Genomic DNA, 26,544 nt, shown 5'->3' with positions numbered 1-26,544 from the left:
TCCCACCGCGATAGGTATAGTTTCGAGTTTAAAAGAAAAAGAAAAAGGGAGGCGAAAAAGGGGGGAGTTAGAGCGCGGGGCTGCCCTATTTCCTGGGACCAGTCAGATGGCATTACACGGGAAGCGAACGGCCACGGGAATCGGAAGGAGACCGAAACGTTGAGTAATCCTTCAAATCAGATTAAGCACTTTGCGACTGAGTCAAATTAAGTTGCCCCACCGACCAAGGGTACTCGATGATGAATCATGATTCATGGGGAGCATTCGGCCTCAACCGCTAAATTTCTGGGTCAATACAGTAGTGCTCGACACTAATGCTGGGGCCAATTCCAGAACTGCAGAGAAAACATGCTTCCATCAGACCTGCAACAGATTTCTCCACCGAAATGACCTCTCGTGACTACGGAGATTTTTTTTTCGTCAGTAACTATCATTACCATAGCTGGCTAGTTCCTCCTCTGCAATTAATTTGGCCCCAAACTTGTTCCGTCTCGCGGGCGTGCCCGACCGAAATCAACTTCTTCTGGGGCCGTTTTGTTTTCTTTCACTTTCTTTGTTCCCCCGACTGCGTAGCGGTATGATACCAACCCCACTTTGACATTTTTTTTTAAAAAAAAAAAACGAATTTGAATATTGCAGCGAGCAAATTACTCGATCGGCAATGGCCATGTGAAACCGGGTCCATTTTCATATCCAATAATGGATCTAACTGAATTACCATGGTCCATACTATGTACGGAGTACGTACAGTAATGACACACTCTCCATAGTACACTTTCGAGTTTTAAATGAATTTGATCTAAAATGAATCTACGAGAGTATATGCGGAAAAGAAAACAATATAGGCACAAGCCTCAAGTTTTCAAACATGTCCATGTGATTTACGCAGGTTACACAGTCTGAGATCCCGATCCCATGGATTTCCAATAGGGCCAATCAGGAAATGCAACAAAGGGGTCACATTTTGTGCTGCTTTACAAAAGTCATTTCTCTCTAGTCAGGTCGGTTGCGTACTGCTGTATAATTCTTCCACTAAATCGTGGAATCCTTGTTTCGAGAGTGCTCTATCATCTTTTTCCTTGAGCAAAGAGACGGGCAATTAATCACATTAGTGACATGGTTATCAGCCGGCCAAAGAAAGTGACAGGGGTAGCCCCTAGTTATCAGGCAATTAAAATTTGTTCGAAACTTCAAAGAACAGGTACAGACATGCACAGGCTGCCGTAGGACATTGAATGGAAGTTGGACAAAAGTATAAGATGCGTCAATGTTATCGGCGTCGCCGAGGTCAGGCGCGGGGACTCAAACCCCTACAGATCCCGAATAGAAGGGGCTGGGTCACTGGTTGCCTTACTTAATTTTACTTTCTTTGATATTTTAGATTTAAATTTTGGCGTGTGCCGTATCCAATCGTATCTTCAAAGGCAGCGTACCCTGTCTTGATCATAACAGCCCGTAATGCCGTCCACCTACGTCAAAAGATCAGGCAGTCACTGTCGAAAGGAGACCTGATTTGTAATTGCGGCTGCCTTGACTTCACATAGCCCTTCGATTTACTTTTACATTTCCGGGGCATATTGAGGAAATTTCACGATTAGTATCTTCTGATCTCTAGTTTGAGACTCGCGATTTGAAATCAGACTGCTCAACTACGACAGGGTATAACTATACGTCATCTTCATGACGCTGTTGCTACCTGGTATTATGCAACTGCGACCGTAGCTATTTTCATTTAGAGTCAGGCCGAGATATCAGGCGTCCATTACTATCAATTTTCCGATCAATGAGCATGCGTTGCGGCTGTATTTTCTCCGAGTCTGTGCATGATGATTACTATTCCGTGGCATACTCAGCCCTAACCTCTAGGTGTGAAAGAAGTACCAAGCCAGTTCAAAACGAACGGGGTATTATACAGTGTTTCCCGTGTTTCCCGGAGCCGAGTCGGTAAGCCAGGACATGAGGTTTAGTAGTTAATCTTTGCTTTAAGCGCCTTCCTAAAAAGGATCATTGGCATTGTCCGAGCTTTAGTGTTATCTGATGCCATCGCCTATGCAGATGGGATAATTCTCTATGTGTACTACCTTGTATGATACCAAGACTCGAATGATAGCCACTCTAACACACCTGACCACAATATTCAGCTATCTCGGAATCTGAATAAAAGGTCGAAGATCTTATTGCAGCATGGTAGCCAAGGCTCCTTATCTATCTCCAGGGCTTTTTTTTAGTAGCCTGATGATCCTAGGGAGCTCCCATATCTTGGAGGAAAATCATGATCGCACTACTTGAGCGCTTATTTGGGGGGGGTTTTTTTCTCTCCTTATATTCAATATTCATGAACTAAATAGCAAGAAACATTTCGCAGGCATGTAATTTCAAAAGTAATATCCAGGGCTCAGAGTTTGCTGGAGCCGATATAAGGAATGTTCTGAGACTCATAAAGATCCTTGTGCGCAAACTTGATCATATCCGCCGCCTAGAGAATCCGTTAGTTTTCATTCAAGATACTAAAGAGTGGTGACAAACCTTCTCGCCGATCATATAGACCGAGTTTTGAATACGACAATCAGGGATAACAGGGATCACAGAGGCATCCGCAATCCGCAAGTTGCTAATTCCATGAACGCGAAGCTTCGAGTCAACCACGCCTTGGTGAATATTCTTCGAGAGGCGGGCAGTACCGCATGGGTCTAGAATTATATTAGCATTGCATGTTAATCCCAGCAAAATGCTTTATCACTCACGGAATCCAGTCTGACTGCGGTCCAGAACAGCTCTCTTCATCTCTTCGTCAGACTGAAGGGGCATTTTCCAAGGATACTCCCCAAGGACAAGATCCTTGAAGCCAACACCATTGGTGAGAACATCATATGTCCAGCGGACACCTTCACGCATGGCCATAATATCCAAATCATTGCCGAAGAAGTTGAGGTTGATGTTCGGCTGCACCTGCGAATTGTTGCTGTTCAGGGTTACTTCACCCTCGGATAGAGGTCGGAGCAGATCCACGATGACGGTCATGTAATTCCCCTTCTCAGGAACTGGGTAATGCCACTGGAACGCTGTGCTGAACATTCCAACGAAATCAAGCTCGAAATGAGGCTGGCCTGCTGGTCCGAATGGATCCAACCCGCCATTCGCAGCCTTTGCCTCCCGATAAGCAGGGGATTTCTCAAGTCGCTCGTCAATACGTGGAAATCCAACAAGTTCCAAGAGGCCAGAGCTGAGAGGTCCCGTCTTATCACGGTTATAGCTGGCAATTGTTGCGTCATTAAGAGGACCAGAGCGAAGTATGTGATCGTCAAGACCGAAACCATCCTTAATCTGTAGAACGAAGGGGACAATCGGGTGGTCGAGCAGATGCTGACCAACATGAGGAGAATCCAAAACAGGCTTGATCTCATGTTTGGCCAGTTCTTTGACAGGACCAACACCACTAAGCATCAGAAGCTTAGGGGTCTCGAAGACACCCTGAGACAGGATGACCTCACGGCTCGCATAAACATTGATTTCGGTGCCAAATTCTTGGCTGGTCACAGTGACACCAGAGCAGATCTTTGTAGCCGGATCTATGATCAAGCGCTTTGACTGAACTCCGTAAAGGATCGTCACGTTGGGCTTGTTTTTCAAATAAAGAAAACTACCCTGTCGCTGGCCTTGGTAGATGGTATCCACGCAGTGCGTGAGACCTTTCATTTCGCCGGAGAAGATATCTTCGGTGAGAGGGTGGCCCTTAGAAACCCATGCTTGAGTGAGGGCATCGCGGAAGGGCTTCATCTCCGGGACCAATTCGGCATGAGAAATTTGCACAGGGCCTCCAGATCCAATCTTGGCCAGGTCGGTAGGATAAAGCTGTTCATCGTCGTGATACGTCGCACACTTGCGAAGATAGTCCACACAGCTGTCCCACGTCCAGTCGGGGCCACCAAAGGCTTCCCAGTCATCAAAGGTGGGCTTTGAGCCGGGAATCCAAGTGAAGTAATTGGCACAAGAGCTGCCCCCAAGAGCTTTTCCACGGGTGTTGGGCTTTTCGACGCGCTCGTAGTCATCACGTTTGATCATCGTGGTCTTGTAGGCCCAGTCGTATTTGCTCCCGCGCAAGTTGAAAGCCTTAGCAGGAGTAGTAATTTCATCGATCTGGTCCGGGTTGGGAATACCGGCTTCAACGACCAAAATTCGAACGTTGGGGTTTTCGGCCAGACGACCTGCAACAGCATTGCCGGCCGTACCGCCGCCCACGACGATGAAATCGTATTCAGAGCCGTTTGAAACGAAGGCCATTGTGACGTTGTAAATTTGTTGATGGATATGAGTGAAACTTGAGTGTTCTTGTCGAACAATGTGCTTGAGATATCGAGGATGAAAAACGTATATTGATGCGACGGTCGGCTGCTCTTATATCCATTTTCAAAATTTGAGATATTTCTCTGTGCTGTGGAAAAGGCTCAGCCTGTGTCATTGCCGGTATCCGAGATGGCATTCTGTCGCCGAGTAAAGGCCGCCAAGAATATCAATATCGTTGCAGTGCGTTTGTTTCGGATGCTTCTGGTGAATGGTGCAGGAGGCTGCTTATTCGTAAGTTACCCCTCATGAGGAGAAGTGAAGGACCATTTCCCCTCACCGACACTGGGCCAATCAGGGAATTCTCTCTTCGCAATTCCTAAGCGAAGCTTAGCTTTAGAATTAATCCATGAAAAATCCATGTTTAGCGCTAGACGAGTAATATCTATAAAAATTAAGTTACTACTGTTTGTTTGTTTTTTTTGCACTGGCAGCTATGCAATGGTCATCGGCCCTCAAGTCTACTCTACGGGTAAAGAACTTCAAGCCGGTAATGCTTTCAACTTCTAAGCACGTTTCTTTCATTGCTATTTTTGTTTTCTTTTGCTTTAGGATTTATTTTTAGATGCCAGTTCATCATTATGTGGATAGTAATTTCTTATCTGCTTTAGCGACAACGCCTTCGAATGTAATTTAATAAGTTCCGTCGGCAAGAGCAAGGGAATGCATCGGTTCACTGCTATTTTTGGTGGTCAGCCGGATAAATTCGATAAGCTCTCCAGGGCTGTCTATTGAAACAGTCTTTGAGTGTATCATATACCTACTTTGTGCCGTAAGGAGATGGCAATTCACATGTCATTATGGGGTTTTGTGTCCAGAGAGATGTCACTGCGTAGTAAATATTGACAAAGTCAAATACCTGCCGCTGTACTCCGACTCACGGAATATTCTCGGTGGTAGATCGGCATTGCGCCCGGCCAGGCATCGTTATGAATAGCCGGCCCGAGAACCAAACATCTGTCCCAAATGACAGAGATGAAATATACGTCTGACACACTCAAGCTACCTAGGTACAGATTAACTTTTTCTGGAATCGTTCCCCGTGGCTTTTGGGCATTTTGTGACATCATGATGTTTCCCAATATGCATATGTCAAATTTCGGAACTCGGCATTTCTAAGATCGAACCTAGCATACGTTCTAAGTATCTCATGTTACAATCCATTTTCTCCTCTCGGGCTTTTCCCCTCACGAAGCTCCCGAAATAGAGACCCCAACAGATCGGAGATTCTTCGGATAACGGCCATATGTCGTTCGCGCCAAGGTAAAATGACACTAGGTAAATTTGAATTTTTTAGAGCTGACTAGCTGCTTTCGTCGTAATGAAAACGTGCATCAATTATTTACTCCGTGCTGTCGTGAAAACACAAAAGAATTTTTTTTCAGAATATTAACTTATCTTACATGAGCTCCTAGTATGAAAACGATCAATCTCAAGCTGATACCTAGGTACTACATAGTGAAAGATGGGAATCGCACGCTGGCTGTCTGCGTGAGCAGACGGGTCAATCGCAGGAAACAAAACCACTACACCCGTAGGGTGCTTGAACTGATTAATGAGTTGTATTGGCCGGGCAGATAAGCTTGTTCCCAGTACTGAACTAGTGGAGCTTCATCTCTCTCAGTAGATCAGATAGCGGTCATTTTACGAAGCAGGGATTGATTCATGAACAGGAAAAGATTGGTTAATTCTCAAAATTAGAACTGCGCGCGCTACATATCTCACCACCAGAGTGGACACCTTATTGCTGAGGTGCCACGTCATGGGATCTCTGCTTGTTGAAGAGCGAGAATCCCCATTACACTAGGTAGTAGGGAAGAACCGCACTGTCTATTTATAGTGGCTGGGCGTACATGCATATACGAGGACAGCCTTTTGTGAGATTGATCTAATTTAGCCGTAGATGTGTTCCGGAAAGTATGATAGACTTCTACTATACGCATATGTTTTCACTTGTTGTAAAGACCGCCATTGTCTACCGGATAAAGTGCTAGGAGCTTGTGTTTCCTTCATGGCCGGGACAGACATTGAAGTCTGAAACGTGTGGGCTTTTCCGGATGGAATCGGAAGAAGCGCCTATTTCAATAGCATTACTGGCGACTCCGGGCAGAAAATCATTGCGGAAAATGCATGCTCGTGATCTACTAGTAAGAGGATCTTCCATGGTACGCGGTCTTGAGAAATCTCATCACCCGTGTACACTTTCCCTATTAACTATCCACTGTTAAGTAGAATTCGAGTGTAATTAAAACACACTAGCAGAATGTTCAACCTGCGGAACTTCAATTATCCTTGGCCTGAATTCTCATCTTCTTCTAATGGTTCAATTCGAGTCATTGGGTCACCTAAAACTTGGAACTGCCAGGGGCGTACATTGTCAAAAGCAATATACTGTTCCAATTGAAGGAAACGGCCATTTCAAGTCCTGGGAATCATGTGTATTTCTCGTAATTGAGAGAAATCATATTCTAGTGTGGCATGTATTTCTGTATAAATCAAGTTCCAAGGTTGTTCCGTCGGTATGTCAGTGATGCATACCTCCAAGCTGAGAGCTGAAGGTCTCTCATTCTCTTTTCCTTTTTCAACAATCTTATGTTCAACCTCGTTCGGTCCTAGTAAATCATTCGGAAAGAAAGACCAATCCTTTTCTTCCGAGTCTTCCACTTATTTATGTTAAGAGGGTTTTCTTTTCCAGTGCCATGTGATACGACTACATCTCCACTTTAAGATATGTCGATTCCATCAATCATAGGTTTCTTCCGCGTTTGAATACCAACTCCATCTTTGAAGTTGATGTAGCAGCCAAGATAGCCCGTCTACTTGGCGGGCCATGCCAAGGTCGGAGCCCAGCTAAAGATGTTTAGACCCAAGACAGGAAACATAACAAGCGTCCCCAAGGTTCTCAATATTGCTGGGCATGCGGCATGCTCCGAGTTGTATCTGACAACTCAACTCGACCTCATGAACGATCACCAAAAGCTATTGAAATAATACAAGTGAAACATGAGTCAAAGAAGCGAACTATCACCTTTTGAGACTTTCATCTCCTCACTCCTATCAAAACGAATTCATTTGATGGGACAATCATAACATAGCTAAAGTGAGGTCCGAGGGCGCCAAGTAGTTGACCCTGCTTGGCACATTGGGGTCTATGAACGGCTCCGAAATGAGGTCGGCTGGGAGGCATATAAAGCTGGAAGCCTTGGCTGCAAAAAAGTAAAATCAATTCACCTTAAGAGATATCTTTCAAACATTCCAAGGTTGCCACTATGAAATTCACTCTTCTTGCCATGATTGCCCTGGTCTCGGGTGCCATTTCCCAGACAACTACAAGTGAAGACCCAGGCCCTTCTCCCACAGCTTCGGTGGGCTGTGAACCGCACGGTGATCACTGGTAAGACTGATTTCAGTCTCTCTCAAAAATTTTCTACTTCATTTTGCTGACAATACTGCTAGGCATTGTGATGGTCCCGCATCCGCAACAGCAACTACATCCGCATCCGCATCCTCCAGTGAAGATACCACAACAAGTGCCACCCCAACTTCCCCCAGCCCAACTGAGTCAGTGGGCTGCGAGCCCCATGGAGACCACTGGCACTGTGATGGCCCAGCAGAGACTGGTACGGACAGCTCGTCAACTGCTTCCGCCTCTAACGCGGCCGAAACTGGAGCTGCCGACATGGTGGGCGCCAAAATGATGCCCGTCTTTGGTCTCGCGGTTGGTGCTGCCGCACTCTTTGTCTAATTGAGTCACTGGATAATTTTTGTGTTGGACCTTTAAATTTTACTGGCAATTTATCTACTAATAGTAGTCTTGCAAAACCTCATGTATTGTCAGGGTGTCCCGTTGGCAATGATATACTTCATGTTGGGAAACAATTGGTCGCAATGGAAGTTCGGTATTTGCCCAGGTGGTGATAAATATGAGTAGCCTTCCTCAATCATATCGAGTAGTGCAGGATTCAAACAAGTCAAAACTTCTTTTCATGTACACTTTCTGGTGACAAATTCAGTAGAGAAATTTGAAAAATATTCATAGCATAGGCAAGCTGGCTACATAAAGAAAAATGAAGATCCAGCAATCGTGCGGTTCGTAGATAGGAGCCCACAACTATATCGACATGGCGAGGAGAGACCAGTATCACCCGAGCTCGACTTAATAGGCCCTTGATCTAAGAAGAAAAATTAATTCCTACATCCATAGCCGAAAAACTGCGAGGAAGACTGACGCTCCGCTCTTGGCGAGACCCTGGACCTTCTTGGCGTGAGGACCCCGGGGAAGCCAAGAGACTCTGAGCCAATATAAGCGAGATCCTATCTTGTATTTGGATTTCAAACAAAATGAACTCTAAGATTTTCCTATTGGTGCTGTCCATCCTAGCCTCGGTCGTATCTAGCGAATCGATCGACCCCGTTTCTTCGGTAGGAAACTTTCCAAGCGACAAAAATTGAAGATAGCTAAGGAAATACAGGGCGCCACACCCAAACTTGTTGAAAATATAACTCTCGTTGATACTCAAAATCTGAGACATGAAGAAGAGTACGCGCGGTTGCAAACACGGCTTGGTCGTGAAAGCCAAGTGTGGGATGGAAATCATCCACGACAAAGGCTGTTAACTGCGTTGTATGGATTCCGCCAATACCAAGAGCGACATATCGAAGAAGTACAGCGATGGCGCTCTCTATACAAAAAGGTTTCAAAGAGCCAGCGAAAGGTGTGTTTAACAATATCCCATTATATCATCACCTGACGGTAAAATGCTAACGGAGATAGACGATTGAATCAACCATCAAGTACAACCATAAACTAAACACAGTGGAGCATCTAATCGAAGTGAATGACGAACTTGCACAAGAAATTGTACAGACAGGCTTACACTTCTACGGTATATCGCAATCTGAGCTGGATGAGTTCAGTGCAGACCAAATTCGTGAAGGCAAGAAAGCTGATCGAACGAGCGTTGCACAAGCGATGAAGCATTTCGTGCGTGACTGGGCCGATGAAGGACGAGGTGAACGTGAAGAATCATTCACTTGTCTTCTAGGCCAATTGATTGAAATGGAGAGAGAAATCAACGCGCCGCTAAAAGTGTTAGTTCCAGGTGGTGGTATTGGGCGATTGGCACATGAGATCGCTCGGCTGGATGGTGAGTTACCCTTAGATCCACTCATCTGTCCAGCTACATTCTAAAAAGAGTTAGGCTTTGAAGTGTCAATGAATGAATGGTCGATGTACATGAATCTAGCCTATCGACAGATCATGCGGGAGCCAATAATTTCAAATTCCCAATCCTATCACCCCTGGCTTGATTGGTGGTCTCACCACGCTACCACATCCGACATGCAGCGAGCTGTCTCATTTCCTGACTCCTTTGTGGATAAATCAGCGGTATTATTGGTTGAGGGCGACTTCACTACGGTGTTCAATGGCGAAGAAGGACAATACGACGTTCTTGTAACGCTCTTCTTCATTGACACCGCGCGAAATCTTTTGACCTATCTCGAGACGATCCACCGGCTGTTGCGACCTGGGGGAACGTGGCTCAATCTAGGGCCTTTACTTTACGGAACGGCGCCATTCCTACAGTTATCTCTCGACGAAGTCATATCGCTAGCGAGGGCAGTGGGATTCGAATTCGAAGACCCAGGCGATGTGTGCGGTGATGTATCTTTCAATGAACTTCCTGTCCGTTCAAAGGAGATATCGTATGGAAGGAATGTGCGAGGGTTGAATAGGAACGGATTCTTAGCGCAGAGCTGGCGAGCTATTAAGTTATAATGCTATCAGAGTGAGCATAAATTGCAAGCTATTGGAAGACTAATTTGTTGTGTACTAGTTCTTTCAGCTCTTTGATACCTCATGTCAACAACTTGTTTCCATTGAGGATATTTTGAAACCCGTGCCGGGGATTACTTCCATGGGTTACCCTCAAAGAATTCAAGAGCTCTATCGGGCGACTCCTTCAAAACCTTCATTGTTAGTGGCAAGCGTTCCTTACGCAGTAGACTGCGAGGGCTTTCGTTCCAAGGTCAGCGCATATGGTAGCCTCGCAAAAGTCTAAAATTAGTATCCAGTCTTATGTTCAACTTGAAGTTTCTTTATTGAAACTTAGTTCTCAAGTATTCTTGGTCACAAGAAAATTTAGATAAAGACCTCGATATATGCCCCTCGAAACTATCAAGTCAAATTCTCAAGTTTCTTCTAAAGAGCTTCAAACTTGAAGTTTCATTACACATATTTTATCCATCCGAGTCGATATCTCTAGTATTAGTAATCATGGTCGAGGAACCTCAAGTTTCTTTAAGTTCTAAAGAGCTTTCATCCGACATATACTCTCTAGCCGACTCGATATCTACAGTAGCCGTGGCCGATGACTTGGAATCTCTTGCTTCGGACTTTATCCAGGTTAGAGCAGACACGGTGCTCACATTTCATAAATGGTCTCATCCAATGTTTGAAACTGGTTTAACCCGTGAACATATGGCAGTGGCAATGATTGACATCTCCGAAGACTTTACAAGGTTTGAATGGCTAGCAAGTGAGGAAACAGGATTGTGCTTTCTTGAAAGATGTAAGCGCATATCAGCTTCACTTTCTGAAATGGGTGAGATGGTGAGGTTGATGGACAACCTTCCTCCACGAGCCCGGGTATCAGCTTTGACTATATTCAACGTTCTTGGTGATCAAATTGGCAGACTTACTCTGCATGGTTACGTTGAAAAAGATGGATACTCAGCTATAATGCGCCAAAAATCTAAATCCGAGACTTATCGATGGCATCAGAGATTTTGTGATCCCGAGTGTGAGCAAATACAAAAGACACTTGTTCAGTATTGGAAGTATCTACACTTTTATTTGGCGGGTTGCACGTGTTTCCATTGCAAGTGGGAATATCAGCTCTTAACAGAATTGGGCTTGTCGAGCATAGCGACATCGGCGTCTTCTTTGCAAGTAGTTCCCGTCAGACCAAATGAACCGCTTGGTGCATTTGACCCGTCAACCTGAGGCGAGGTGTTATATCATTGAGTGCTAACGTAATGCGCCTGCCCACTTATGGACATTGACACCTCCGAGTCGTTGGATAGGATCATTCAAGTTGCCTTTGAACTTTGACCGGGTGGACTACCTGTGGTGTCCCGAGGTCTTTTCTGTGATGACCATACTATCCCTCTATCTTTTTATGAATGTATGTTTTACATTCCTTTTTTGGGGGTTTTTATTGATTTTCTTATCATTTTGAAAGTCTCGTTCTTTGTACCTATTTTGTAAAAAATTACATTCGAATTGCCACAAAACTTTTCTACAATACCATTGGATATTCCTTGACCTGCCCAATCGAATAGCACCCTTGACTATCTGATAGAAAAGTTTGAGCTCAGAGATGAATTCAAATTCCAGTTATTCGTAGGCCTTGTTGCGCACATATCTTTTTTATATTCAACATGTGTGGGTCCAGGGAACTTGGGATCACCCTGAGCTGGCTCAGTATCACCCAGCGCTTCAACAAGACCAGCTTTCTTCCTTGCCTTGGCCTCATCGACGGCAATTCGAGCTCTTGGAACGAAATTCCACTGTAGAGCTTTCTGGTAGAAATTTTGCTTCACTTCGATCCCCTGGTCGCGGTCCGCATCTGGCAACAATATAAGATCGACCGACTCCAGGTTCAGATAAGACGTCTCTGGTTAGAAACAATAGACAACAAAAGCCGCGACAATGTTGAAGACGGTAAATATGATGTAGGTCTTGTGGCCTATATTTTCAAGAGCAGGAGGTGTGATTTCGACAACCTTTTTCATTTTACGTTGTCAGAAAATGTGCATGGGGATAATCTTTTAGGATATGAGCTTACCAAGAAGTTTCCAAGGAGTTCTGCTGCTGCTGCTAGTGCGGCGCCCTTAGCACGAATCTTGAGGGGGGGGGGATCTCGGCAGGATAGACCCAAACCGTGGCCATTCATCCTGTGAAATGCGTCGTTATCCTGTGTGTCCACATGCATAATTGTGGCTTAGTAGATATGAGAGAATGCGACTCACCCCAAGTAAAATAGGCCTCGAACGCAAAAACAAAGAAGACGGCTGCGATTCCTGAGGACTTGTTGTCGATAGCCATGGCGATGGCTTCGCAGACCAGTACAATGCACATCCCAATTGCCATGGTGATAAAAAGGTGGCGTCTACCGACTGAGTCGATCATGTACCACTGCTTGCTGTCAGATTACGATAAAGATTACTTTCGGGGAGCAGGGAAATCGTACTGTTAAAAAAGAAGCAATGATATACCACATTTGCAGAAAACATCACACAAACAAGGCTTTTTCCTGGTCCATACCAAGACTATCCTGGAAAATTGTTGGAGCATAATAGCTCACAATTTTGATTCCTGAAAACCGATGGGTTGAATGATGGCAATATGAAAGGGTTCAACAAGAAGGCTTACCTGAAGTTTGCTGCATGAACTGGATACCAAGCGCTAAGAAGAACTGCTTGTTGGCAGCACACCCTCCATCCATAAATAAAGACTTCCAAGTGCCTTCCTCCTCTGATTCGATATTAATCGCAGAAAGAATATCCGACTTCTCCTTTTGTACAACGGGGTCATCCTCGGGCTTGTTGCGTAGTTTAGCCGGTACTGCAGTGCCTCAGTCGGGTGTAGATTCATGAAACATCAACCAACGAGGAGTATCGGGTAGAAAGGGCGTCATAAAAAAAGTAAAGGGGCAAACACTGCCTGGAAAAGGAGCGGGAATCGCCACTCTATAGAGCCGGAGTGGAAATAGAATGCATAGTTGATCCAATACACCAGCCTCAAACAGAGTAACATCATTGTCAATTGACAGCAGAGATGCCAGCCTCGCTGACTAGAAAGACATATCTCACTTTGGTAAACCGGTGCAACGGAGGCCAATAATCCAATGCATATTTTTCATGCAGATCAATTAAGTATGGGGTCGTCTAAGATGGGGTCACCTCGGCAGTATACTAGTACTATTAACTTACCCAGCCCAGTTATAATTCGGCCGACTATCATCAGCACCCGCTCAACGGATACTCCCATTAAAACTGATCCAATGACAATGAGGGCAGCTCCAACCATCAACCCACGTTTGCGGCCAAGGCTCTCAACCGTGAAGGCTGCGATTAGGGCACCAAAAACACCTCCAATATCGTACAGTGCGGTGATTGTGCCGGTCATAACGGTGCTTGGGTTTCCCATCTCACGGAGCCAATACTCTGAAATTACCACTCCGGACATGACTCCCCGATCATATCCAAACAAACTAGAACATACCAATTACTATACCACAATCAGTCTTCTCAACATGATACGAGAACTCATCGGGGTATTGTGAGTGGTAATTCATCATCATAGCCCGTAACCCGAATGAAAAGAATAGACTTACAGAAATGAAGCAGAACATACGGTCGTAATGGCTACCACAAGTGGCGTTCCCTTGAGGCCACTGAGACCAGTCTTGTCAACCATATCAGACAACACAAAGTAAGACAGATAAGGTACCAAAATCGCTGGGTATTCAAACCCGGTACAAGGTCTCGGACGGACCCATATATAAGTACTGCATCATTTCACCCCTCGCACTCGGGCCGACTTTGAGTCATTTTGGACTCAGACCGAAATGCGTGGGGGTTTGATCCGATGAATGTGGGGGGAAACATCGAGGGCAGCTAATCAAGAGCAAATAAAAAAATCCAGATGGTATGAGACGCTTGTTAACTCGCAACATTGGATATTATCCGGGCCAAGAACAACCAAGCATCGTTAAGTATTGAGGATGTGGAGTGGAGCCCGAGGGGATCGCACTGTCAATTGCCTCTTCTAGGGTAACCCCCGCGTGTCGATCAAAGCTTCGCTGTTGCAAGGCAATGTTGTCCGGGGTCTGCTCTGACCTCACGAGGCTCCACCGTCGGACTTGGGCCGGTGGGGCTCATTGGTGTGTTGCATTGGGGATTGCGTAGGGGGAGGAACTTGGATGGGTGGGTGCTCAGGCTGTGTTCACAGTCCAAATCTTACTGTAGATGGAACACAGTAACCCTCCCTGCACTTTCTGAGCCAGACTAGAGCTTCCATAGAAATCTTCCATACGATGTAAGCAATAAGAATAAAATTGTTTTGACAAAATTCTAATGCGTTCTTGAATTGAAACGACCCGAAATGTATAATCGAAAGATTTTATTGCCCCGACCAACTCCCGATACAAGAGTTGCGGGAAAATGGGGGCTCCAAACTCAAATGTAGAAACAGGGCCAACGGCTTTTGAAGTGCCAATGCGGAAAGTCAGATGCCAAAAGTGCACGGGAAGAGAACCAAATACTCTCAAACAGAGTCACACGTATGTGACCCAAAGGACGGGGAAAGTCCTTGCCATAATATACCAAGAAACAACATTAGATAACGACACTATCATGATGGTCAGCATTTAAAATCAATATCGCGATAAGTGGTAGATATGCATACCTCCAGTCGTTGGCCTCATCACCGTATTGGATACCCTCGATCCAGTTCTTCATCTGGAGAGCAATCTCACCAGCCTCCTCGGTCTCCTTCAGACCGCAATCCACCATCTTGCCGCGGTAGCTGATATTCCGCACAGGGCTGACAATGGCGGCGGTACCGGCACCGAAGACCTCAATCAAGCGGCCGTCCTCGGCAGCCTGGGCAACATCGGCCATGCGGATCTTGCGCTCAGAGATATCCCAGCCCTGGGGGATAAGACGCTCCCGAGCCAGGGTGAGAACAGAGTCTCTGGTGACACCCTCCAGGATGGTACCGTCCAGAGGAGCAGTGATGAGCTCCTTCTTTCCGGTCTCCTTGTTCTTGATAGCAATGAAGAGGTTCATAGTACCAACTTCGGTGACATACTCCTCCTCGCCGAAAAGCCACAGGTTCTGCTGGAAGCCGCGGGACGCAGCCTCGAGCTGGGGAAGAATACAAGGGGCATAGTTAGCACCGAGCTTCTTGTCACCGACACCACCGGGCCAGGCACGGACAGCATAGTCAGTGGCCTCGAGCGAGATGGCCTTGAAGCCGGTGGGGTAGTAAGGGCCGACGGGGCTGGCAATCACGAAGAGCAGAGCAGAGCCAGGAGGTCCAACACCGAGAGTCTTTTGTGTACCGATCATGGTAGGTCGCAGGTAAAGGGAGTAACCGCGGGCACTGCTATAATTAGCTACGTTTGACCGGAAAGCCAGAATCAGGAGCTGCTTACTTAGGGATGAAGCGGTCATCCAGCTTGACAAACTCTCCAATCAGCTTGGTCAAAGCCTCGCCATCAAAAGTCGGCAGAGCAATACGTGCAGAGGACTTATTAAGACGCTCCATATTCTTGTTTGGCCGGAACAGACGAGTTCCTCCGTTGTTATCTTTATAAGCCTTCATTCCCTCGAAACACTCGAAGGCGTAGTGGAATACACATGTGGACGGGTCCAGGCTGAGATTCTGGTAAGGGACGATTTGAGGAGTTTGCCAGCCATCCTTAGCGGTCCATTCGATCGAAAGCATGTGGTCTAGGAGAATTTATCCTGTCAGATATCGCCATAGTGCGTCCCGCCGCAAAAGGAGGTAGGTACCAGTGAATGTCGCGCCGAAGACGAGTTCATTGTTAGGGGTCAGCTCCTTGGGGGTGCTTGTCTTGGTGATCTCTAGCTTCGAGGCATCCAGGGCAGCCTGCTGGGCCGCCACAGCCGTCGCGCTGAAGTTGCGCTGCCAGAGGCGGGTGGATGGGATCTGCGTAGACAGGCGAGGGCTCGCGAGCCCAGTCAACGCCGTACGGCGGGTCAATTGCTGAAGTAATCTCATCTTTGTGATCTAATTGTCAGTTTAGATGCCGATGACTGATTTTCGAGAGGAGGGGAAGGGAAACCTACTGTTTTTAAATGATGACTCCGCACGACTTCGGAGTTGGACTTCGCACTCCGAGATGGAAATGCAAAGCTTCACCGCCCACGGCTACCCCCGGCATCGGCCTCGGCCAATCAAATCGTCCGGATTGACTGCAGCCCCGCCGAAATCGGATCTCGACGCGCGGGGAGATCACATGACCGGGGTTTGAAGTACACATTCGGCATTAAGTTGTATAGAGCGAGTCAAACAGGCCATATCACGGATATGATAAGACTAATCTATGAGTCAGAATGCCGGGAAATAAACAAATGCCAGTATACACTTCATTGCAGGCCATTGAATGCTACTGTTAGTGCGATTAGCATGTATGAAAGATATTCATGCTAGTAGGAGAATATTCTGCCATTTTTAGTCTACACCTTCTCAGAGAGACCTGATCGAAAGGGTTTTGTTTTCTTCTCGGACATGCTTCTAAATAAAGGAAAATAATTCCTCATTTACCAATTGCCCACTATGAATAGTGGGCATCCACACTACAGCTGCCCTGAAGTACACCGAAGTACTCCACCGCGGTGCCGAGGGCGGAGAAGTACCTGATTGGTACACAGTTTCCTCGATATGTCATAGCTACACTTGATCCTCTCTCCAAATGCAATTGATGCGTGGCATTGCGCCGCGTCTGTCGCTTACCCGGAGCTCCGTTCGACCTCCGCTACCCCTCCATTCTCTCCATCGCCTCCATCGTCTCCCTCTTTCCTCCCCGACTGCCATCCATTCCAAACACTTCTCTCTCTCCCATTCATACCGTGTGCTCAACATGGATGACAACGTTAAACAACACTATTTGGCCGACTCGCCCCCTTCCGTCGTCAAGCTAGAGATCAAGGCACATTGGGATACCCTGAAGGATGAGAGCTTGAAGCGATATGCTCATTTTATGAGCAGGTATGGCACCTGCCCGAGGAGTGCATGACCGCAATCGTGCCATCGCCCAACTTTGAACTGAGCTGACCGCTGCGGGGAAATCCATATAGAGCTGCTTTCGAAGGAACTCGTGTTACATTGCGTCAAGTCTCGCCCGAATCCGAACCCATCTACGACCTCATCCTTGCTCTGCACCGTGCTGCCAATGGAGATTGGGCCGGTCTGGCGAAGAAGACCTCCGTCAGCGACGAACATCTCCGTTTCTTTCTCGAATATTCCGCCCAGTTCCTGGGTAACTGTGGTAACTACAAAGGCTTTGGTGACTCCAAATTCATTCCCCGTCTACCAGCTTCGGCCCTGGAGGCCCTTTCGTCCTCCACACCGGAGACCAAGGCTGCTTTCCAAAAGGCGAGCACCACTGGGGGTGGCATCTACGAAACTGCTGAGCAGTCATTGATGCACTTGGGATACCCTGCTAGTGGACATATGACAACTTACTACCCTGACTCACCCTCCATCACCAAGGATGAAATCACCGCTGTTGGAGATCTCATGGAGAAGAAGGGGCTGGCATTGGAGAACACAAGACTGCGCAAGACCTCGTCAGGCGACTTTGAACTTTTGATTGCCTCTGGCGTATCAAACCCACCTGCACGGGATCGCGACTTGGGCGAGACCGACACTTTTGACCTGGAGGGATCTCTCAAGGGCAAGACCTTGCGTCTTGTCTTTGGTGATTACCAGGAGGAAATGGCTAAGGTTGCCCACAGCATTAAGCAAGCCGAACTCAATGCGGCCAACGATAATCAAAAGCGTATGTTGGAAGCGTATGCTCGTCACTTTGGTGCTGGTTCCATCGAATCCTTCAAGGAGAGCCAGCGTATCTGGGTGAAAGACCAGAAGCCTATCCTTGAAACAAACATTGGCTTCGTAGAGACCTACAGAGACCCCCATGGTGTGCGTGGAGAGTGGGAGGGTTTCGTTGCACTAGTAAGTTTCTTACAATTCAGATCAACCACGTAGATCGCATTTCTAACCACCAACAGGTCAACCTTGAACGTACCCGGGCATTCGGAACCTTGGTCGACAGCGCTGAGAGCATGATCCCTAAACTTCCCTGGGGCACCGAGTTTGAGAAGGATACGTTCCTCAGCCCCGACTTCACTTCTCTGGAGGTTCTGAGCTTTGCCTGTTCGGGCCTTCCCGCCGGTATCAACCTTCCCAACTACGATGATATCCGTCAGAATCTAGGCTTCAAGAACGTTTCCCTGGGCAATGTTCTCAGCGCAAAGGCTCCCAACGAGCCCATCCCCTTCATCGCCGAACAGGACCAAGAGGTCTACCGCCGATGCCGCGACCCGGCATTCGAGGTCCAGGTTGGCATCCACGAGCTACTCGGCCACGGAACCGGCAAGCTACTTCAAGAGACTGCGCCCGGCGAGTACAACTTCGATATCTCCAACCCTCCCATCAGCCCTGTCGACAACAAGCCCGTTAAGACCTGGTACAAGCCCGGACAGACCTGGAGCTCTGTATTCGGCGCTATCGCCTCGTCTTACGAAGAGTGTCGCGCTGAGTGCGTTGCGATGGCCCTGGGCTGCGACTTTGAAATCTTGAAGATTTTCGGTTTCGGTGACGGTACTGTTGATATGGACGGCGAGGCTGGAGATGTCCTCTTCGCAGCCTACCTCCAGATGGCTCGCGCTGGACTGGTCGCCGTTGAGTTCTGGGATCCCAAGACTCAGAAGTGGGGACAGGCTCACATGCAGGCCCGCTATAGTATCTTGCGTACTTTCCTGGATGCCGGTGATGACTTCGTCAAGTTGCACTACACCAAGGACGACCTGTCAGACCTCGAGATCCGCTTGGATCGATCTAAGATTCTCTCCCACGGCCGCCCGGCTGTTGAGAAGTATCTCCAGAAGCTTCATGTTTACAAGAGCACGGCGGATGTCGTGGCGGGCAAGGGCCTGTATGATGAAATCACCTCGGTTGATAGCTGGTGGGCGTCTCAAGTCCGTGAGGTTGTTCTCAAGAACAAGGTTCCTCGCAAGGTCTTTGTCCAGGCTAACACTATCCTGGAGGGCGACAAGGTGACCCTGAAGGAGTATGAGCCCACACTGGAGGGTATTATCCAGAGCTTTGCGGAGCGCAATGTGTAAAATCGGGCTTTAGAAGCCTAATATAACAGTCTATCAACATAAGATACTAGTCCCTTCATTAATTTATAGCATGACGGAAATATCCAAATAGCATAAGTAGGTTTCGGGGACGGTGTCATGTGACCCGTCATTATCCGTCATATATGGATAGCCCTAGATCCCGAATATTATCTTTATCACTACGTTCAGTTCTTTCCATACGCTCTTATTAGTCGGAGTCCCTCCAACAGTGGGCCGATAATTATTATTCAGTCATCCTGCAAAACCCACAAAAAGAGAGAGGAGAAGGGTAAGTAGCAAAAGTAGCAAGAAATAGGGAGATGCAAAGGATGATTCCACAACCTTGGAAAATTGATGAAGTTCTGTTCAGAATGCCCAGGTGTGCAAATGAAACAGGTAAGTGGACTCAGCTACTTCCCGTAGGTAAGTTCGATGAGTACTATATCCAGGTGTTCCTCCCGGGACCAGATGGCACGATGGTATTAGGTGGTATAATATGGTATTCACTTGATCATATTTCATCATTGTTCAGAACTGCCACTGCTACATGAAGAACAGGATTGTGAAGAGAATGTGAAAAAGAGTGAAGGAAGACCCGACATTTAAACCTTGGAGTATATTGGTTCAGGCTCTATAGCTTAGTCATCTAGACGGAGTATAAATCATGATAGATTCACATCATCAGCATGAGGTGACAGTGAAGTGGATATAGAGAAGTAGATTTTGAAAAAAAATTAATTTTTCCCCATCATCCATGGCACCATTATTGTGATACAAGCTTTGGGTGTTCGCTATCTCCGGGTTGACGTCCTATGTATCGTTCAACGCATGAAAGAGAGGGCGTGGTGATAATAACGCATTCTCAATATCATAGCAAGCTGGATGTTCAAAACTCAAGTTGAAAATTGTCCCTGGTTTGATATGTACAATTAAACGCCTGAGAATTTCAAAAGCTTCTCAATGCCCTGATATCTAGGTAGTCACGTAGGCAGTAGTTATGCAAGGATGCCTTAAGTCCAAGGCGGACAAGCACCCTCGCGGCACTACAGCTCGCCTCTAAGCGCTGTCTATCCCTGACCCCCAACCCCTCTCAACTGCCACGAGGTCCTGCAACCCCCAAGTTTCCAAGTGACTTTTCTTTCCAGAAGGTTCACATATATACATTCAAAGTAACGGCCACTCCTCAACCTGGCCAAGCGTTGTCCAGACCGTTCGACTCCTGATCGACAAACAACGGACCCTTTAGGGCGTAAGTCCGGAACCCATCAGATCAACCGCGTCGCAGCGGTTGGATCTGACCCCCATAGCACTAGCACCGTGTCGGGAGAAACATCCCCTCGACGTCCATCAACCACGGCGCAAACGCCAGCACCAACGGACCCCCTCGTGGAGGACGACTATTACACCGCGCCCCCGCCGCCGCATTCACCCTCCGAAGCATCTCCCTCGAGCTCCGTCGGCCCACCACCTTTCTTCTCTCTCTTCTTCTCCCCCCACGATTTCGATTCCAATCGCCTCGAGGTCACCGAATCCTCCGCCTCCGCTTCGCTCCCAGCTTTTGCGCCGCCCCCTGTTGAGGAGTCGCTCGGCCCGGCCCCTTCGTCGTCGGTTGTCGCAGATACCAAAGCGTCTTTCTCAGATCCCAAGGGGACGCCACTGGCAAAAGTTCAGACGACGGAGAACCGCCGCCTCCCTACACCGAAGGATACAGCCCACTTGAATCCTTCACCTACGTTATGGCAGCCGCTGGTGGAGCTTCTAGCATCATCACCCAGGTCCAGCAGACCGGGGGGCCGCCGATCAACACCCTTGGTGGTATGTGCAGTACTGGATGGAGGGGATGTCCACAACGAGCCATGCTAATGATTTCTGGATACGTTTAGATATCGGCGGAGATGAGCACATCACTCTCGATCTTCGGTATGGGGTTCCAAACACTCAGGAGCTAATTGAAATGACGCTGACTTGATATAGGGGTACCCGCTTTACACTATCCCGAGATGAACTACTGACCTTGCCCGAATTTGTATTGCTATCTCTCTTCCCCAATGGCCTTCTTCCCGACGGGCACATTGGTGGATTCCATGAAGGAGATATCTACCCTGTCGACGTAAGCAAATCTGCCTTTAATTAACTCTCAGAGTCAAATGATCTACTACTAATACCGCTTTAGTATGACCCTCTCTCCCTTCAGTACATGTTGGACTTCTTCCGCACGGTGGCTCAATCCATCCCATCAACGACACCTTCCGAGTCGGCATCGCCGGAGCTAGAAATGCCCGACGCAATGCAGAACTCGGCGCGCGATATGCTTCAGGATCGCGCCGGTATCATCGTCCTCCGTGAAGACTTGGACTTTTATGTTATTCCGCCTCGACCTGAGATTGGGCACGAAGAGATGCTTGAGGTTAAGCGGGCTGCTGGCCGAGCCCTTTTGAGACAGGACGGCATTTTCTCCGGACTGCGTAAAAGCGAGGAGGTTGGATCTACAGAACAACATTTGATCGAGATGCTGACTGCTGGGTGAGTTGGAGTATCCCGGCGTTAATTTCAATGTACTAATATGTTGAGTAGTGGCTTTGATCGTGAGGACCAATGGGGCCATCGGGCTCCAGAACCCAATAAGGCGGTCATCTGCAGTCTGGCTTTGGCGAAGCTTCGCACCGACATTCGAGGAGATCTGTCTAACAACAATTCCGTCGGCATGGCCCAGAAACTACTTCTTTTCTGGCGAAAGCCCGCCCGCCGGTGCTGGTGGGAGGGAATTGACCTCGATGATGTGGAAGGGGTGGAGGGCCAAGTCAAGGTCTGGGTCCGGAGGGTCTGGACGTTGGAAATGGTAAGGTTCACCTGGGTGGAATTGACATCCCTGTTTTGTATAAATTGACGACTAACTTTCTCTCTACAGAGTGTAATCGGTCTCCGGTGATCAAAATCGTCTTTTTTCTTCTTCTCTGCATCTGTACTGCTATACCCAGATCCAATGGCTCTCGCCATGAAAGTTATCCCGTCTCTCTTTTGGCAATGTTGGGCTTGATACAAGTCTGCTACCGCGATCTCTTGTGTTCTTTTCTCTCCCCTGCCCATGTGTGTCTTTGATTGTTTTTTTAAACAGCAGGGCTGGCGTACTAAGCAATTTGGTTTCTTTGTGCTGTTTCCCCATATTCTCCATCTATGTTAGTTGAGCATCCTTGAAAACACGCCTATGGACATATGGTATGAGGCAACAAATCAATTCCTATGCTGCTTGCGTTTAGTATATACCTAGGTAACCCGGTATTCATATATCCCCAACTTCTCCCATTTGTAAACTCGTCATTGTTCTTGGTACATACTCAGGCAGTCACGGCAGTCACGAGCTGTTGTGGCCTCAGGCCTCAACACGTGACCGTGGAATGGGCCCGCCTCGATTGGGCAAAACGCGACGGCGCAGATTCCATGCTCGGTGAATTCAATACCATACCATCCACCACCTCAATCAGCTTGTAAGCTTGTGGTCTTGTGACTATCTGGCACCTGAGCTCGCTGTCATTCTCAACGGATTTATCTACGATCACTTATATTCCTCCCTTCCAGCCGTAACCCCGTCAACGTCGATCAACAGAAGCTTTCGCGATCGCAATCCCCGCGAAGGGGCATGTATCAGTCGAAATAAATCGCCAACATGTCCCCTCTTCGTGGATATATTACTTCATACCCGCCACGCGTGCGCCAGTATGGCAATGCGTTGCTCACCCCAGTCTACCCGGTACAGACTGGCCCGACGCCGCGAACCACCAAGCGCGGAACGACCGCGATCAATTACGCCGAAGATGGATACGATGATGGTGAATTTGATGAAGAGAGTGATGGCCTTCGGAGACCCACGGGGCTGAGAAGTCTCAGGCGTGAAGAATCCTCTGGCGGTGCTGGTGCTGGTGGTGGCGTCCTGCCGGCAACCCAGAAACTAGGCAAAGAAGCGCATGCGCCTGTAGAAGTGCAGGGAGTCTTTCGCGAATGGATGATCAAGCGGATGCTACGACCAGCGTATGTCTTCCATTGTTGCAGTCTTGTGCCCGGCACGACTTGGGCGACCCAACACCCTCGTCCCTCTATCTCCTAGCTAACTTTCTTCGTTCTACAGATGCGCGGATCAATTACAAATCCAAGCCCAGCTGCCTCTTACCCTCGTTCCCATTCGAATTGATGTCGAGGTTCCTGCTCACACACCTCTCGAACCTTTCCCTGTACCACGCGGTGCTGATAACAGCCTCAACGGCCTCCTCAACCTTCCCGCATACCGCCGTCCAGAGCCCCTGCCTCCTTTCCGAATCAAGGATACGTTCCTTTGGAACCTTCATGAAGCGCTCGCGACACCAGAAGAGTTCGCTGTCGGATTCGTTCGCGACCTCGATCTACCGAATCCGCAAGCGACGACAATGACGATCAGCAACCAGATTCGCCAACAACTGGAAGAATATGCTGGTGTGGCATTGCACCCTCTTTTTTCGAGCACCCAACCACCTCATGAACAAAGCATGCCCCCCCCCAAACAGAATTCTCTCGAGACACCTCTATGACCCCCGCTGCTACCACGAATGTTGCCACGCCTGACAGCCGTCCCAACGGAGCATCAGTAACAGCCACGAAGGAAGCCTTAGTCAACGATAGTCTACTTAACCCAGATGATGCGTATCGTTGCCTGATCAACCTCAACATCAACTTACAAAATAAGCTTTATACCGACAAGTTCGAGTGGTCCTTATTGCATCCCCCCGGTATGGCGGAGGACTTTGCCAAGATCACTTGTGCAGACTTGCACCTCGGCGGCGAATGGGTCAGCGCCATTTCCCACGGTATTTACGAGGCAGTCCTGAAGCTCAAGAAGGAGGTCTGCGAGAGTGGTGGCCTTGTGAGCGGGATCAACGGCTACGGCAACGAGATTGATAACCAGGCTGCGAACGGTGTCGAGGCCGGTTGGCGGTATGACCCTGAGACCCTCGGTGACGAATGGGAACCCAAGGTCGAAACACTCTCCAAAGATGAAATCGAAAGACGAGAAGGCGATCGTGAACGACAAATCCGGCGCCTGCGCCGAGAGACTGCACGATTCTCCTCTACTACCGGTATTACTACCGGCACGCCAGAGGCGTCCAGGCAGAGCAGTGGTGGCTTCTTCGACGTCGACAGCGAGACTCCTCTCGGTAGGGGAGAGCGAAAATAAACGGAAGCGCCGATTCCGTAGCCTCAGTCCTTTGGGCCGGAGCACTCCAGGTGGCCGAGGCACCCCGGAAACAAGCTCTGGAGCTGGTTATGGTGGCGGCGGTGGTACGCTTTCTGAATGGTATGTCTCTCTCAAATGCGTACCTTGACTATCACTGACTGGGGGGTTTCTTTTTCTAGGGAACGACAAAGCTGGAGATGCTTTAACTGCATGGTATGGGGCACAGCAGTGTGGGCGGTGCGAGACGGTCCTGACGGCCCACGGGTAAGCCATTCGTTGTCTAAAGAGCACCAGTAATATCCATATCACTAACATCTCTGCCTTCTAGACACTTTGCCATAACTGTGGCTTCCTCTACGAGCGAGACAAGATCGCACCTGAATGGTCAAAAGACCTCCATCGTCATGATATCCCCGTCGGGCGAATCGCCTAGACCTGCGGTGAAAATGTTGCTCTTTTATTCCACAATCTATCACCTTCGAATCACGACAGATATCATCCACATCATCAGCCGTGTCTTCCAGTTATTTTCCAACGCCATTAACCCCCTCTCACATCCTCTAATCCCGACCAAGCGACACATGTCCTTGAATCCCCTTCCATTCAAATAGTCTCTGCACATCGGCTCCCATCGACCGATCGCTTCTTCTCCCGCCTTCAAGCCACTCTGTTCTACTTGCTGGTAATAACGAAATGCACCCTCTCTCACACATTCGCCATTATCGCCGGTATGAAGGGCCAGGCCCAAACTAAGTGCAACGATTGCCAGGGGCACGTAAGACCTCTTTGGGGGGATAACCCCTAGGCTAGGCCTCTTATATATCCCCTGAATTCTTGTCCATCCGGGCACTGGGTGTTGCTTTTGTTGGTGTTGGTATTGATGATTTTCTTCACTCGATTTTGGGAGTTCCTAGATAAACCCCCTTTCTGCGAGGGAAGACAGGTCAGAGACTGGGTTCTGTACCCCATACTCTTTCTCTTCGTTTTCTTTCTATCTTTTTTCTCTCTGTTCTATTGCAGGTGCTATTGAGGTATTCATGGGTGGGCGTGGAGATGGTGCTTCTGTGAATTTTCTAGGTTAATGTATGAATATGACCATGGATCCATTGATTTTATACTCGGTTCAACTTCAAGTTTCGTCTTCGGCTGCTTCGACCTTAGTTTTTGTAGTGTACAAGTAGTTCTGTTCAGATGCTAAGAATCCCATCGGTATATCAAATTCGAAATTGTACTGGGCGTCAACGTCCCCGTCCCCGTCAGATTCCAAGATAAATTGTGATATATGCCATAAGGCGTCCATTTCTACTCACAGCTTGAAAGTTCTTTCTCATCCACACTTCAAATTCTCGTGGTCGTAGTATGCACGCACGTCGAGACTAAACAAGAGCAACGTTTCTCCGAAGACCAGATTCGAATGTACAAGAGCGGGCCCGGGGTATTTTACTCGGCATCTCGATGGGCATTTCGCAGCATCCCGTCATCGGTCCAGACCAAGAAAGATAAAATGGCCGAGTTATTGCTCGACCACTTGTTGGTTGATGAAAACAACAGTCAGATTTGGAGTCAATCATCCATGTACTGGAAAGGTAAAGAAAGGTAGATATGCAAAAGAAACTCTCCGGGGGATCTTGGCCGGTCTCCCGTGCAAGGTTATCGGTATTAATGGCGAGCAGAATTCCTTGGTCTTGCTTATGATATAGCTAGCTGGATTCTTTTCTGAACTACTAGGAATCAAACTTGAAGTGTTTAATAAGGGTTCGAGTGTTCATTATTGCAACTTGAACTACGAATACAGGAAGGCAGTCTGCCTGGCTTGCCGAGAAAAGTTCACACCAAATCACCAGCTTCATAAGCACTTGAATAATTATAAGCCACGCGCGGCGGCGATGAGTGACGAAGCGTCTGTGTATTCCGTGTCCTCAGATCCACCGGAGCTGCCAGTTGTTGAATCCGTTATCCAGAAACTGGAACTGGATCGTGATCACCATCCAGGGCAGGTGGACAGGATATAGCGCTACGCCTCAGCAGCTGTGGGACTGGCGAAATATGGCTCC

The 26,544-nt window shown here is 47.9% G+C and overlaps 8 protein-coding genes across 8 annotated transcripts; 5 read left to right on the top strand and 3 right to left on the bottom strand.

Moving 5' to 3' along the window:
• Nucleotides 1-2,395: 2,395 nt before the first annotated feature.
• On the bottom strand, nucleotides 2,396-4,281 carry N7533_002030 (GMC family oxidoreductase; the record flags this gene model as incomplete). Its single annotated transcript, XM_057098680.1, has 3 exons — nucleotides 2,396-2,476; nucleotides 2,527-2,690; nucleotides 2,745-4,281. 3 exons carry the CDS (start codon nucleotides 4,279-4,281, stop codon nucleotides 2,396-2,398), a joined length of 1,782 nt encoding a protein of 593 aa, XP_056963816.1.
• A 3,329-nt stretch (nucleotides 4,282-7,610) lies between these two features.
• Nucleotides 7,611-8,086, top strand: N7533_002029 (uncharacterized protein; the record flags this gene model as incomplete). The annotated part of the gene is made up of 2 exons (XM_057098679.1): nucleotides 7,611-7,735; nucleotides 7,798-8,086. 2 exons carry the CDS (start codon nucleotides 7,611-7,613, stop codon nucleotides 8,084-8,086), a joined length of 414 nt encoding a protein of 137 aa, XP_056963815.1.
• A 596-nt stretch (nucleotides 8,087-8,682) lies between these two features.
• On the top strand, nucleotides 8,683-10,120 carry N7533_002028 (uncharacterized protein; the record flags this gene model as incomplete). The annotated part of the gene is made up of 4 exons (XM_057098678.1): nucleotides 8,683-8,763; nucleotides 8,814-9,056; nucleotides 9,116-9,488; nucleotides 9,543-10,120. The coding sequence occupies 4 exons, from the start codon at nucleotides 8,683-8,685 to the stop codon at nucleotides 10,118-10,120; spliced, it is 1,275 nt and encodes a 424-aa protein (XP_056963814.1).
• A 1,574-nt stretch (nucleotides 10,121-11,694) lies between these two features.
• N7533_002027 (uncharacterized protein) lies at nucleotides 11,695-13,555 on the bottom strand (the record flags this gene model as incomplete). The annotated part of the gene is made up of 5 exons (XM_057098677.1): nucleotides 11,695-12,020; nucleotides 12,376-12,548; nucleotides 12,649-12,721; nucleotides 12,779-12,970; nucleotides 13,339-13,555. 5 exons carry the CDS (start codon nucleotides 13,553-13,555, stop codon nucleotides 11,695-11,697), a joined length of 981 nt encoding a protein of 326 aa, XP_056963813.1.
• Nucleotides 13,556-14,745: 1,190 nt separating this feature from the next.
• On the bottom strand, nucleotides 14,746-16,156 carry N7533_002026 (branched-chain amino acid aminotransferase, cytosolic; the record flags this gene model as incomplete). Its single annotated transcript, XM_057098676.1, has 4 exons — nucleotides 14,746-14,758; nucleotides 14,816-15,514; nucleotides 15,567-15,864; nucleotides 15,928-16,156. 4 exons carry the CDS (start codon nucleotides 16,154-16,156, stop codon nucleotides 14,746-14,748), a joined length of 1,239 nt encoding a protein of 412 aa, XP_056963812.1.
• Nucleotides 16,157-17,018: 862 nt separating this feature from the next.
• Nucleotides 17,019-19,287, top strand: N7533_002025 (dipeptidyl-peptidase III; the record flags this gene model as incomplete). The annotated part of the gene is made up of 3 exons (XM_057098675.1): nucleotides 17,019-17,146; nucleotides 17,236-18,115; nucleotides 18,172-19,287. 3 exons carry the CDS (start codon nucleotides 17,019-17,021, stop codon nucleotides 19,285-19,287), a joined length of 2,124 nt encoding a protein of 707 aa, XP_056963811.1.
• Nucleotides 19,288-20,115: 828 nt separating this feature from the next.
• Nucleotides 20,116-22,216, top strand: N7533_002024 (putative general stress response protein Whi2; the record flags this gene model as incomplete). Its single annotated transcript, XM_057098674.1, has 9 exons — nucleotides 20,116-20,132; nucleotides 20,534-20,536; nucleotides 20,595-20,891; nucleotides 20,954-21,102; nucleotides 21,171-21,207; nucleotides 21,262-21,397; nucleotides 21,461-21,810; nucleotides 21,862-22,126; nucleotides 22,196-22,216. 9 exons carry the CDS (start codon nucleotides 20,116-20,118, stop codon nucleotides 22,214-22,216), a joined length of 1,275 nt encoding a protein of 424 aa, XP_056963810.1.
• Nucleotides 22,217-22,951: 735 nt separating this feature from the next.
• Nucleotides 22,952-24,490, top strand: N7533_002023 (putative RSC complex subunit Sfh1; the record flags this gene model as incomplete). Its single annotated transcript, XM_057098673.1, has 3 exons — nucleotides 22,952-23,313; nucleotides 23,411-23,751; nucleotides 23,823-24,490. 3 exons carry the CDS (start codon nucleotides 22,952-22,954, stop codon nucleotides 24,488-24,490), a joined length of 1,371 nt encoding a protein of 456 aa, XP_056963809.1.
• Between the last annotated feature and the right edge of the window lie 2,054 nt (nucleotides 24,491-26,544).

The sequence above is a fragment of the Penicillium manginii genome (genome assembly GCF_028828005.1).
Source record: "Penicillium manginii strain IBT 31320 chromosome Unknown utg000002l:1.0-5564898.0:1.0-5567710.0, whole genome shotgun sequence".
NCBI classification, from domain to species: domain Eukaryota; kingdom Fungi; phylum Ascomycota; class Eurotiomycetes; order Eurotiales; family Aspergillaceae; genus Penicillium; species Penicillium manginii.
The sequence above is the reverse complement of the archived record's forward strand: the minus strand, read 5'-3'. Positions and strand labels throughout refer to the sequence as shown.